The sequence below is a fragment of the Oenanthe melanoleuca genome, chromosome 1A (assembly GCF_029582105.1).
Source record: "Oenanthe melanoleuca isolate GR-GAL-2019-014 chromosome 1A, OMel1.0, whole genome shotgun sequence".
In the NCBI taxonomy this organism is placed as follows: Eukaryota; Metazoa; Chordata; class Aves; order Passeriformes; family Muscicapidae; genus Oenanthe; species Oenanthe melanoleuca.
In genome coordinates this window covers 28,595,982-28,610,462 of record NC_079334.1, presented here as the reverse complement: position 1 = coordinate 28,610,462, position 14,481 = coordinate 28,595,982, and the positions used below count along the sequence as shown (strand labels likewise).

Here is a 14,481-nt window from a genome sequence, read left to right as displayed (position 1 = left end):
ATCTCCCTCTGTTCCACTGTGTGCAGTAGAATACCAAATTTTCCTAACACTGAGGAACAATAGGAAGCCTAGCATCATCATATAACATCTTCACAGGAAAACCCAACAGTCTCTGAAGTTTGAGAAAGAAACATGGTAAAGCCACAGCTTATATTCAAATTTGTTTCCAGTAGAGGAAATGTGGTTACATCAAATTTGGTAGCACCAGATGATGAAATTTGATGAAGTGGATAGTGACACCCACACACAGTGGATACTTTTCTCTCAACCCACACCTCAAAGTGCCCGCACTGTACAGGTTCTCTCACTGTGTCTGTACCAAGGCTGACACAAGGAAAACGGACAGAAAAAAAGAGGTCAGTCAGTACTTACTTGTGTAAATAAGAGAATGCTAGGTTGACTGGTACAGAGTTTAAATAAATAAAAATATTGAAAAATTACAGGTTTTTTTTTACTACAGCTTGGGCTGTGCCAGTGCAAGTCATAGCAGCAGCATCACAACTGGTCCTAGCAGTGGTAGGACCTAGCTTCATTCTACCTACATGAAGTGCACAAGCAAGCACTTGAGTCTGTGTGCTCCCTGATCCCAGTCCACAAGGATCAACATTAAATTATTCACAGATGCTAACCTGATCTCTCTTAACTCCCTAAGAAAAAGAGTTTGACTGACTGTATGCAACTTAGGCTCCTGACTTACTGAGGTCTGGCAAGTATGACTTTTGTTCCAAAACATTTACTGAATATATGCTGACAGCAATGCCAACATTGGAGACAAAGAAACATTCTTTTGAAAACACGGAAGAAAGCAGGACTGACTACAAAAAGCACAAATGCCAAAACTCAAGAATACTTGGCAGAGTTCAGGAGATCAGATTCACAGAAAGTATTCTCACACTAAGTCAAAATCAAGGCAAAAATAACAGTTTGTACATTTTATTAACCCTTCTATATAAAAAATGCCTTTTTCACACACAAAAAGAAGTGTGAATATACACACACACAGAGACAGATATATGAGTATGTATATACAAAAATTATTTAGTGATATTCTTTTTTAATTATATATATCCCTTTTTTATAAAAAATCACAGCTTTAACAAGCATTCAAGTCCTATCCTATCTCTTTTTCCAGTCACAAAGACAAAAACGCGTATAAAAGTATAAGAGTCAGAGACATTTTTAAACCCAAGTAAATTTGCAACAAATAGTATCCATAAAATTATAACTACATTCCCACTTTTTTTTTCTTTTTTTTTTTTTTTACGACACTTCTCCAGTTTCCTCTGCAGGACTCGGGTTGCAGTGGCCACAGCTGCAGGGTGCCCTGCTGCGGAGCCGGGGCCGATGGCACTGCGGGAGCAGCGCCCTGCCCGGCAGCCCTGGCTCCGCAGCGCCGCATCCCCAGCGCTGCATGCGCAGCTGCCGCGCTGCCCGAAGCGCTGGCTCCCTTTCCAGGCTCACTCCGCCTCCCAGCAGAGCTGAGCCATGGCTCCCAGCAGCGATGTTCCCGAGAGATGCCAGCAGATGGTGCTCTGCGCACGGCCCGACTCTGCCGTGCCCTCCCAGGATCAGCCCATCCCAGGCACCACCCAGCAGCCTTCCGCGATCCATCCCCATCCTGGAACCTCGGCCCGCCAGCAGCACGGTGCCACACCACCTGAGGATGTGTTCGAGTTTTCCCTTTGAAATCTAGCACGGCTAGCATGTCACGATAGGGTCTGGCCATGCCTGTTCTGGGCAACGCTGGGTTCCTGACACTGCTGACTCAACACAGCTCTGCGGGGAGTTCGTATCTCTGCTAAAAATCCTGCACTGAAACACAGCCAAGCTGACTCTACATACAGACAAGTTTTAAAAACTTCTACCACTGCCTGCTAAAAAGATTAAGGCCAATCTAAAGCTCAGCCTGCCCATCAGCTTTGGTTCCAAACTTCAGTCAAAACACACAGCTCTGGCTCAAATGAGCTACTTTTAAAAAGTAACTTGCCCAAGGCAAAACATCATGCAGACAACTGATTTTGAATAGACTGTGATATTCTATTACAAAGTTCTTCTGCCTTCAGTGGCAGTTTGATATTCATCTCTGAAGACTAGCTCTGAGGCTATCTGAACGTGTTTTTTTTTCTTTTCTGGTATTCTAAGACAAGTTATCACTGCTTTAGTTTAATGTACTAAGGTAGCACAGCCGTGATTAAAGTTAAGCCTTTTCCCTATTCCAGAAAAAAAATAAAAAATAAAAAATAAAAAAGTGGCATTAATCAGACCTCACTAATCCTAATTAATATGTTTTTTACAAAATTTTTAAATCAAGCAAACAGCCTCCAAATTGGTACACCACTTCAGTACTTAGGACCCCAATTTCTTCAGGCTCTCTAGGCTCAACAGAAACTTATATCATAAATCAAGTTACCTGACTGCTCACCTTAAAAATCTTGTTACCCCATTGCCATCACCTTATTACCTTTGTGCATAGAGCTCTCCCTCTCTCTTGCTACCATCCCCATCAGGTCTAAACACATGTGAGACACTTACTGTCCTAGTTCATACTTGCCAGAACTAGAGGTCATCAAACTGCTTTAATAACAATACTTACAGCTATTTTGCAACAAGTGATACTTCAATGAAAACTATACCAAAAAAAAACAAAACCCCAATTTAATGAACACATCCAATGTTTCTACAGGCCACTCCATTACCAAATGGTGATTTAAATGCATTGCAGGAAATAAACTCACAGATGTATATGTGCAATAGTAACAAACTGAAAGAAAGAATATGCTTAAACCACCACTGCTTGTTAATCATGTGGAAGCTCTCCACAATTTAAGGTAGCAATTCAACCATGGTGCACTGAAAGTAAAGCTTCAGTAACCTGCAGGGAAACATGGCAGGTAATTTAACACTACAGAGGAGTAGGTCTAATAAAACTGCAGTGGCCTATATGTAAAGGAGGTGTTCGTCTGTTTCTTAAAATAACCTGAACCCAGAATTCAATCTCAGTGGCACAGTATGTCCTGGAACTAACTGAAGTATTGGCTTAGTACTGTCACAAAATGACCAAAAAACACCTTTGCTAACTGGCTCAACTTCCAGCAACATCTCTTTGAAGGCACTACACACTAATACAAAATCAGATAACTTCAGTTTAGGAATAGCAAAAACTTCAAGGACTAAATTCTGGCACTTGTATTTCAGGTAAGCCTACTGTTTCTATTTATTTGACATCTCTCAACATCTACCATCAGCCAGGAATATCCTAATTAAATCATCTGGAAGATGATTAAGTTACTCACATGCTGGCAGACCTTGCCCTAATTAGCTATGCTATTTAAATTAGTTGAAAGCTACAGTATGTAACAAGAAAAAGCAACATTAAAAAATAATTATTTAATGAATATAAAACCAAATCACCTTTTACTTTGCTGCTGCAGAAATGCAAGGGTATTTCAGGTAATCTGGCAAATATATTTGCTTTTAAATTAGTTTCAGAATATCTTTTGTCTTGGGGGAAGGGATTAAACAGCACTAAATTCTATATATACCAGAAGAAATCTTTTTCACTTGTACAGTTCTAGCATTGTTTCTTGGTCTTCAAAATGAATATTAACATCTACTAAGTCACATACAACATTAAAATGACTGCAAGTACCTTAAGGTCTTGCCTGGTTGCCAGCAGCTCAGACTCTTTCCCATAAAGATCCAGCTGCAGCTTCTCCATGTTTTCTTTATGTTTATCATGGGCCTTCTGTAAGTCTGTTAGCTTGCCTTTCTCTGCTTTAAGCTCCTGAGCTGACAAAATAGACTGTTGTTGTAGTTTATTCTCCAGCTCTGCCTGAAACACAAGCATAGGAAGTTTTAGTTGAAGTTACAGACAGTAAAGTTAGCTTAAGCATTTCAATAAAATGCATTTCTACTGCAAGAAAAGAATTTTGTTCTTCTTATGGAATAACAGTTCAGTAACTTGATATATGTGATTTTATGGTAACATTTTATAATTTAACACAAAATTCAATTAATGACAAAAGACTAAGTGAAACACATCATAACCACACATTAAAAACTGGAATAATGTTTCCAAGTATGCTGGTTTTGGCTGAGGTAGAATTTTCTTCATAGTAATTAGTACGGGGGCTATGTTTTGGATTTGTGGTGGGAACAGTGTTGATGTTACAGGGATGCTTTAGCTGCTGCTCAGCAGCACTCACACAGAGCCAAGGCCTTTCCTGCTTCTCACACCACCCCACCAGCAAGAAATCTGGAGGTGCAAAAGATTTTGGAGAGGGCACAGCCAGGACAGCTGATCCCACTGACCAAAGGGATATTCCATACCATATGACATCATCATATGGAGCTGGCAGAAGAAGAAAGGGGAGGGAGTTTGGAGTGATGGTGTTTGTCTTCCCAAGTCACTGAGCAGCTCTTTGGTGCTGAGTTGACGGCTGGGTTAAACCACAACACCAAGACCTAATGTTTCCACAGGCTGTCTAAAGCACAAATATGAACATGTAGCATTGGCAGCCAAAGCTGGAGCCACATTTAACAGTGCATGGCACACAGCACGACATTCCCTAATTTTGTAAGACATTTGAACTCTTTCCATTATGGTTTTTGAGTTTCATACTGTCACTCAGATAAATTCTTTTGGTATAATATGAGAAGACTTGGTTTAAAACTGCCATGGACATTTTAAAACACTTCAGAGTTTGTCTAATAATACTTTCACAAAATTCTACTGCTTTACAAGAAAATGGCAGCTCTTACTTTGCTCTTGAAGCAAAAAACACACATTCAATCCAGCTTATTTTATCCCTTTATTAAAATTCAATTCCTATAGAATTCCTATTTCAGCACTGGTTCTTTTCATTATTGCTGTTGATGTTGTTTCTACAGCATCTGAAGATCTCACTTCCATATCCTGACCTTATCATTTCCAACAAGACTACAGCAAACAGAGTTCATCCCAAAGTTATTGACATAAAAGCTTCAGTATTTATCAGAGAAATTTACATTCATTTTCTTATAAGGAGTAAGAAAGGACAGTCTTACCTTTTCTAAAAGGGCAGTTTTTAATTCAGCTTGCAGTGTCTCACTGTGCTTTTTCTTCTGTTCAAAAGATTCCTTTAACTCTGTCAGCTTTCCCTGGAGATGTTGCTCACTTTTTTCTTTTTCCTTCAGAAGACCCTGGATTTCCAATACTTGTGCTCTTGCTGCATCAAGGTCTATAGACAACTGCTTAGAAATCTATATTCAAAAATAATAAGTAACTATATATAATTTAAATTCAAATCACTATTTGTACATGCTATTCACATAACCAGACCATCCCACAGTGCCACTGCTGTTTCAGAGCTATATGGTTGAACACTGGTAAGCAGACTTTAAGAACTACCATAATACATTAAAATAATCTCTTATTCCAATTTTACTACCCAGAGATCAGCAGCAGTCTTTTTTATCCATTCTAAATTAAGATCAGGCAACTTTTCTCACACCAGCAGTGATACAGACTCTCCTGCTGCCAACTGCAGCATACACCAAGCCCATCCTCCTTCACTTTCCACTGAGCACCACAGTACTTCAGCTGAACGAGTGAGGAGCCAGGGAAGTAGCAGCAACAGTCCCAGAGCAATTACCATCACACCTGCACACCCCCAAACCTCTTTCAGACAGAAAGTGCCCATCACAGTCTATCAAACTATGTCCACTGATCAAAACTCTTCTGATTCCTTTAGGGAACAGAAGATGCCTTGGGTAAAGAAATTCATGAAAGCAGACATGTCCTTCAGGCTGCCAGCTGCACTGCATGGTCTGAATGCTCATCCTTGAAAAAGAAGTACATTTGGTCCTTATGTAGTCACAAGCAAGTGACTTGTACAAGTTTAAAAAAGCAAAGCAATCCTTGAAGGATATCTGAAAATGTCCTGTCAACTACACTGAGAACACACTGAATAAGCCTCAGAATAAAATAGATCTAAGGGTATGAAATAACAACTTTTATTGTATGGAAATACAAAAGAAAAGGGGGACACAGTAATACCAAGTAACCGTTTCACTAATGAAAAAATCTGAAGGGCTAAAATCCTCTGCTACACTATGTGGAGCACAGAAAATTATGACTAAAACCTATATTTTTAAAGCTTCACATCACCCTCTAGGAAAGTTTTAGTATCACCTCATTTCAACCCCAAAGATAGTTTACAATTTGAGAATTGAAACATCTTTATCTCTCATCAGTCCCAGAAAGTGAGACTGAAAATCAATCTTTTAAACATTTATTATTATTGGTTTTTAGATTTTTGAAATTAAGCAGACAACTCACCCCCTCCTTTTTCTCCAGTGAGTTTTTCAATTCATTCCTCTCTTTAGCTACAGACTCTGTTTGTATCTGAAGCTGGTGTTTTAATTCTTGGCAAGACTTTTCCTAAAAAACATAAGACACCATTTATGTTAGCTTCTAAGACCATGTACAGAGTATTTTTGCACAAGTTACAAATCCTTAAAAAATACCACTTTGATTTGCAATGAAAAAATCTTACCTTCTCAACTGCAGACATTTTCAGCTCAAAACTCCTCAAAACTTTAAGTGGCAAATCTAAGCCACACTTTAGATGCCCTGTGCAAATAAACTCAGCCAGGTGCCAGAGTTTTTTCTGACTAGGGATAGTCTCGCTGTTTGAAGCTGTGGTTGGGACCCCTTCTCCTCCTTAATGAAGTAGTAGGCTCAATGGTCTCTGCAGGATCTAAAATTCCCTTGTCTTCTAAAACTCACAAGCAAGTATATTTGCAGACTTCCATGCATATGCAACCATATGTTAAGCCCAAATACTACACATTTAAGACAGTGGAGAGCCTCCAAAAGGCTACAGCACCAGAAGCAGACTACTGGTTCTGGACTACTATCTTTAAGTCTAAACTGGGGAGAAAATCCTTCAAGCTTTTAGGAGAAACAAATCTTTAAACAGCAGTAACTAAGAAAAGCAAACAAAAGAGCTTTTCTACACCAGGTGAATGAGTAAGAGAAAATGTTCTTTTTAACTAGAAGCAGATTTTTTTCAGATCAGAATAAAAGCAGCTCTGAATGGGTTCTGGAAAATGGTGACATGTAAGATGAGAAGAGTATGAGAGACACCCCTTGCCACATCTGAGACAAGGGTGTCAGAACAACTGTATTCATATAGTGCCTATTCGTATCACCAAGGCAGAAGAGGTAAGAAAAAGGTGTATTTTAACCCTAGTAACAGTTTACTTTCTTTACCATAATAGATTGCTCTGGTGGTCAAGCACTTGTTATACTGTCACTTGTAAGACCTTTCTGAAATTCAAATAGTTCTAGTACTCCAATAATACTTTAAGCTAGGCATTCACCAAATGACAGATGATGTTCCTCCCTCTACCTGCAGTATACAGATTTCCAGTATGTCCAGAGAAGTGCACAGGAAGTTCTATACACAGAGACTTTGGAAAAGAAATTAAAATGGCCTCAGAAAAATAACTTCTTCAATGAAACAGCATCTTAGCAAAGGTTCTAAAACTTAGTATTGTTACAACACGGTTGATTTATTTTTTAAAAGGGGGACATTTGCCATCATTTCACCACTTTGTCATCTCTATTTAGTTTCTTCACTAAGGCATGGTTAAAGGCATGCAGGAAGAAGAAAGGATCCTGTTATGTGATATGACTGATGTTTACTACTGTAAATATCCAGGCAAAAATGTAAGGTGGGAAACATGTATGAACTACTAAAATCACAGTTTGGTTTTCCTTACAGTACTAAATTTTTACGCATTGTCATCATATGTACACTGTTTTCAAAAAGAAAGCAAAGTCATTTTATCAGAATGCATATACACCAAACTTAATGCCTAATTAAAGAATCTACTAACCATTTCTGCAATAACTGCTTTTCCTTTTTTAATTTCTTTTTCTAATTCCTCCTTTCTTTTTTTGAAGGATTCAGAGCTTTTTGAGAGCTTATCTTTGGTATCTGTAAGGTCCTTTAATAGAGTGTCCTTCTCTAATTTCACTTGTTGCAGCTCTGATGTGGCTGCTTGCATTTTACAATCAAGTTCCTTGAGCTGTTTACTTGTATCTTGATTTGATTTCTCAAGGTTTTGTTTGAGACTGGCCTTTTCTGCCTCCTGCTTTGAAATTTGTTGGTTTGCTTGGTCAAGGGCCTCAGATTTCTTCTGCAAATCCAACTGAGCATTAGACATCCTGCAAATACAAAATGATAAAACATACTTTTTAAAATTTCTTTTTCACAGGTTCTTTTTCATCCTTAAATGTCTCTATTCATGGGCATTACACTTCTCCAGTTAAGATGAAACAGCAGCTTCAGAAACTAGGTTTAAGATGGTCCCTTCTTCCTTAACCATAATGAAGAGAAACTACCCCTTTGCTGCTTATGCATAAATTGAGATTTGTATCTGAAAATGGTTACAGAGCTATGGATATTTAAAGATGGACCTCACTACATCAAACTGTTCAGATATTTAGCTGACAACAAGCACAGTGAATAAAATGAAGAAGTGTAGTGAATCACAGCAGTCAGTGATTCCTGTGAGAAAACATGGCACGAAGGAGTGAAAGATAACAGGTGGGATACAACACAATTCTTGTAGCAGAGGCGACACAACACTTATTTATGACTTTATGAAATCACAGGAGAGAAGCAGAAAATTTCAGCTCTAGTCCAAACTGCCCCAGTGTTATGTCTGACTTTGAAAAGTACTGTAACACAGGAAATGCATACGCTTCTCTTGCTGCTTCAAGTTGTTTACTCAGTTCTGCTGTCCGGAGGTCTAATTCTTGAGACTGATGCCGCTGCTGCTGTAACTCCTGAAGAGCTTGATCTTTACTTGCTCTAGCATCAAGAATGTCACCTTCAAGTTTCTGAGAGAGAAAAATAAAAAGAACCATCAGAACACAACCAACAAAATAAAAATAGCAATAAAAAGCAAAGTCATCTAGTCTATGAGTAGCATTAACTGTAGAAAGCAGTCACAACTCTCACACATCATCTACCTGGTTCCATTACTTTGTGATTTATCTTCCACTGTTTAGTTCCTGCTAATCACTTGCTCCTCCAGAACTGAACTATTTTGGTAAAACATTCTGAAAGCATCTTTAAATTAAAGGCCAAGAAGGCTTTTTACTGCAAAGTAATAGATAAAAAGCTTTACAGCAAAAGCAAAGACACAAACTACAGTGGTGAAAAACTTCTGTGTTTGCCTGGAAGAGGATTTTCTTCTGTTTCTTTTTCCAAAGCTACTGTTTCTCTCACATGGAGTATAAAGAACACAGGAGCCTTCAGCAAATGGGCACTGTTTACACTTTTCAACATACTGGCTGTTTTACAGGCACTTCTGCTTTCACACAGAGACCATAAAACAAAGCAGCCAAGTCTCTCCAAAAAATTTCCTGAGGGCTTTTTGTTTTCTAATTTTTTTAAATGCCACACATTCAACTGGAATAACCTCAAATAATGATGATGATGCCAAGATTTTACATAGAATTGCATTCCTGTTGACAGCATCAACAACCCAGCTCAGTTTCACACTTCAGCTACCAGGAACCTCATAAAATCATACACAAGTAGGCTCTGTATTTCTCCCAAGCATTTGTGTCTATTGGCTACTTGCGAAACTCCAGCAAAAGAATGAAAACTAAACACACAAATCAAAGTAGGCAAGGAAAATACCCAGTGTCCAAAATATGAGATGGAAGAACAGAATAATGATGCTGATAATGAAATGCATGACAGCTTTAATTTTTAATAGCATTGGATTTAAAATTTCATACACAGAAAACAATCTTTGTTTTCTTCTATAGAATACAAAAGCCAGGAAAAACTCTTAACTGAGTCTGGAGCATAAAGACTACTAATCTCCCTTAGAACAGTCAACACTGCAAAACCAGTTCTGCATTGCTTCCATAATCCCTGTATCTTATGCTTTTGTGTGTCATGAATTCTGACTACTAAGTATTTTTAAAAATAGTGAACAAAGGTCAAAGCCCAAATTTTAAAGCTTTCAAGCATTAGAACTAAGCCATGTCCTTAACTGAAAATATCAGCATATCAAAAGACCAAAAAGGTCTGAAAACCTCCTGCCAGCATCATGTGGACTTTAAAATAAAATCTGATTTCAGAACTGGAATGCAACACTCCAGACCAAGTTAAGAGATGAAATAGTGATAAATGAATCTTTCTAAAAAGCCTAGTGAAAGGCTTCAGAAACAAATTAAACCAGACAGGTGGTGTTAAGCAGGTCTAGCCAACATAACACATATTCCCTGCTACTATTTGTAAAGTGCTTAAGCTCAAACTTGAAAACTCTGATTTTGGGACATATTCATGTTCCCTCACATAATTATTTCCAGGTAGCAGAAAGATTGGAGAAGCACACACAGGAAAACCACAGTATAGTGGCAGTGTCATAGGCCTTTCTTCTTAATGTGATATACTGGTATGGAAGAAGATAACAGGATTAAATGGTTAATCAGGAAACATTAGTGAGAAAGAAAACCCACAAAAGTGATACTGATATAATGCTTCCCCCCTAATTTGAGCACAGCTTTTACCACATGCTGCCTAACAGCAGAGATCAGTTTCTGTAAGTACAGGTACTGTGTTCAATACAAACCTTAAGCTGTGCCTCTAGTTCTTCAGTTTTCTGCTCTAAAGAAAGGCATTTTTCTTTGTACTCTTTAAGACTGGCTTCCAGCTGAGTACAGTATTCCTGCTTGTCATTCAGCTTAGCTGTAACCTGATCCAACTGAGTGCTGACCTTATTTAACTCCTGGGTAAAAGAAAAATACAAAGGTTGTTACTTTTTAAATAATTTCAAAAATTATTAATGTTATACATGCTTCAAATGATCTAATGTGTTCAAATTAAAAAGGAAAATAATGTTTATTTTTTATTCTGAGGGGCAGGAAGTTTAAATGGAAACACAAACTCATGCTCAAATTTCCTCTGTTTCACTGAAAAAACATATTTTAAAGCCTCAATATTCTCTCAAACCTTACAGGCTCTGGGCTAAATGTTAACAAAGATGTTTCAAGTTGTAAATGAAAGGGGAACTGTAGGTAATAAAGGCACTAGATCCTCAAATTTCTACAGCAGTAACTAGAAAATAACATTAAAAAACCTAGGTAGAATTTTTGATGTCTTTGTCATGAAATCAATCATCAAAGAGGAAAGCCAATAACGTGGAAATGCTCAGTTCTCCACATACCAGAGATGATTTCAAAACATTTTGTTCAACACAAAACAAATAAATTCTGCAAGAGACATGAACACATCCATTTAGTGACCACTATGATGGCAGCTACATCAAAGTTCACTGCCCTCCAACCAAGCTGATGTATTTAGTTATTAATTAATTATTTAATGGCTGCAAAAAATCATCTCCTGTTTAGAGCAAATAATTACATTCCCATTGTACAAAATGGTTCCATATTAACATCAGCTGGATGTTTCCATGAAGACCACAGCAACACTGATTTTAACTATGCAAATATTTGATTCAGCAGACGGTAAAATGCTTTCACTAGGATTAAAAGACATTAAAAACCATGTAATTTTATCACCAGCCTTTTGAGTTTTTATGCCAGCTGGCACACAGAGAATTATTTACCAGCATACCATACGATATTTATCTGAATCAGCAATAACAGTTAAGAGTCTTTGCTTCTACTGAGTGTGTTCTACAATCTTTTCTACATAGCATAGACACAAGAATTGAATAACACTTCCAGAATACCTAAGGAAAGCTTAGATTCTGAACAATAACCCTACAGCAAGGAGTGGATTCCAAAGTAAATTCCTTGCACTGAAAAATACATCTGCTCCAAAGCAGCAAAAATAAATGTGTGCACACTACATGGTTAAAATATCCTAAACGATCATTTCCCAATGCTTATGCACATGTTTATTGGGTTTGAAAACAGACACTTATTAGACTTTTAAGCAGTTTTTACGTAACATAGGAACTTTATGTGTTGCTTAATACCTGTTGTTTATCTTGCAGTGCATTCTGGGCAGTGTCCAGATGGTTCTGTAGATCTGCTCTCTGAGCTGCTTTTGATGCTTCTGCTGAAAGTAGCAATTCAGTCTTTGCTTTTACCTGAAAGACAAATTGTATTTCACTAAAACATCTGTTTTACCACAGCTCATTCTAATTTTTTTATAGCTATCAGTAAGTTTAATAGTAAAATCAGCAGTATTCATGTGTTAGTGTATGTATCTTCTTGTAGAAAAATGCACCTTTTCCCAAATGGGGAATCACAACCAGAATTTTTAATCACCATAAAATACAGAGATCCATTACCTGCACATCAAGTTGTGACACTTTCTCTTTACTTTCATTTAACTGACTGGTTAGTTCAGTGATGTTTGTTTCCAGGGAAAGCACACGATCTTGAGCAGCTCTTAGGTGAGCCTTTTGTTCCTGCACTTGTTCATGTAAATTCTCCTGGGCTTGTTTATGACTTTCTGATTGATTCTTCAGCTTCTCTGTCAGCTGAGTTACCTGCAGTGGAAAAAAAAAAAAAAAAAAAAAAAAAGAGAATGTGAGAAGGCTGGAACAGATGTCCAAGGAAATAAAAATTTTATTTTAGTGTGTCTTATTATGTCTCTGAAGACTCAATGCTATCACATTTCTTTTCCTGAGCTATTACATTAAAGCTACATTGTACACAACACCAGACTTTAAATAGGTTACCAGCTAAAATAGAAGCAAAAGTGAATTGTCAATTTGGCCTTAATGTAACAGAAACAAAATAGTAAGGAGACAACAGTTGCAGGCTAAACTGAATTTTGGTGCTGAAAGCAGGAATCACACCTCTTTTGAAAATGAGTGAAACAAATATCTATATATTATATTTATTTTTATATAGTTATAACTATATAACTATATAACTATATAAATTTATATATATTTATATAGTTATATTTTTATATATAAACTATATATAAATATAGTTATATTTATATATAACTATATAAAATAGTTTTTTAAAAGTATACACATATACAAATAGATATATAATATAACTATTTGTAAGTACATATTACTAGCAGATGTACAAATTAAATATTTAGGAATTCTTTTCCCTATGCTGACAGCCTTGAAGTCACAGAAACACAAGTCATGTGAAATTTACAGTGAGATCTTTAAAGTAAGTTTTAAAGAAATAGAACAGTAAAGAAAATATTAGCTTCATATCTGATGAGATAGAAAAAAAAAAAAGGAAACAAGATTCAATAATGAGAATGAATGGAAAGAAACAGATCCCAAAGTTCTTACCTGTATTTGTAATGCATGGTTTTTCTCTTGTAGCTGGTTAAGAACCGCAGTTTCTCCTTCACCAGCTTGAATTTTTGCATATAAGTCCTCTCTTTCCTTTTCTAACAGAGAGATGTTGTCCTTACTTTTTTGAAGCAAAGCCTCAAGATTTTGAATTTTTTGGTCCTTATCTCCAATTTGTCGTAGTACTTGCTCCAGATCATTCTAGACAAGAACATAATAGCGTTTAATTATAAGGACATTAAAAGTTGAGCCTAATGCATAACATATTGGATAAATTTATCAAACACCTTCTGTATATTCTCTTCCAGATTTATAAGTTAATTTATTGAAACTAATATAATTCCTGCAAGTCACTTTTAGTATGAAAAAGTATTTAGCATAATGAAACCCTGGAACCCACTTTCACATGAGGGCACATAACTACATTACCTGGGCTTCTCGTAGTTTTGCTGTTGTATTTTGTTGAAGCGTCTGCTGCTCCTGATGCTGCTGCTTTGCCTTTTCTAATTGATGTTGCAATTCTGTGGAATTTGCTGCTTTTTCCTTTAGCTGAAAGAAAACCCAAAACGAAATACCAAACAAACCAACTAATGAGGGGAAAAAAAACACAGCTCAGTATGCCGGTTGTACTCAGTGTTCACTCTAACTAGAAAAGATTTTAATGTAAACATGGATATTTTAAAACTTGTATAGAAACAAAAATCTGTAATGCTAGATCAAAATCTAATCAAAGCATTCATTACAATTAATTGGTGAGATTCTATATCACAAGTGAGAACTATAAAACAATTATCAGACACATGTAATTTAGCTCTCAAATAATCTAAAACATAAAATTTTTAGTATGTTTTTTGCAATAGTTGTTAAGATGTAATACAACTGATAATACAGATACTTGTAAAACAACATTATTATTACTTTTTTTGGTAATTTCAGTAGCAACTGTCAGTCATTATTTTAGTAGCAACTTCAGTTTAGCAGTCTCTCCACTTCTATACTAGTCAAGGCTTTGCAAATTAGCTACAGAGGAGTTTAAAGCTTTGACAACATACCACTCAGATATTTGGCCAATCCCCCTACAGCCAGCAGAAAATCAGCAACATACACAAGATATTCATTAAAACAAATAAAAATTAATAAAACAAGTGTTTTCTGACCATCCACCCC

At 36.8% G+C, this 14,481-nt stretch overlaps 1 protein-coding gene across 4 annotated transcripts in view; it reads right to left on the bottom strand.

Moving 5' to 3' along the window:
• The window catches only part of EEA1 (early endosome antigen 1), a 67,719-nt gene that overhangs the window by 14,524 nt on the left and 38,714 nt on the right, over window positions 1–14,481 (bottom strand). For all 4 annotated transcript variants that reach the window (XM_056511245.1, XM_056511255.1, XM_056511265.1 and 1 more), the window contains 10 exons: window positions 13,744–13,863; window positions 13,312–13,515; window positions 12,334–12,534; window positions 12,016–12,129; window positions 10,645–10,800; window positions 8,754–8,893; window positions 7,885–8,215; window positions 6,320–6,421; window positions 5,047–5,241; window positions 3,650–3,832 (listed from right to left, as the gene is read on the bottom strand). In XM_056511245.1, coding sequence (XP_056367220.1) covers window positions 3,650–3,832; window positions 5,047–5,241; window positions 6,320–6,421; window positions 7,885–8,215; window positions 8,754–8,893; window positions 10,645–10,800; window positions 12,016–12,129; window positions 12,334–12,534; window positions 13,312–13,515; window positions 13,744–13,863 — 1,746 coding nt within the window. The remainder of the gene's footprint in view (window positions 1–3,649; window positions 3,833–5,046; window positions 5,242–6,319; window positions 6,422–7,884; window positions 8,216–8,753; window positions 8,894–10,644; window positions 10,801–12,015; window positions 12,130–12,333; window positions 12,535–13,311; window positions 13,516–13,743; window positions 13,864–14,481) is intronic.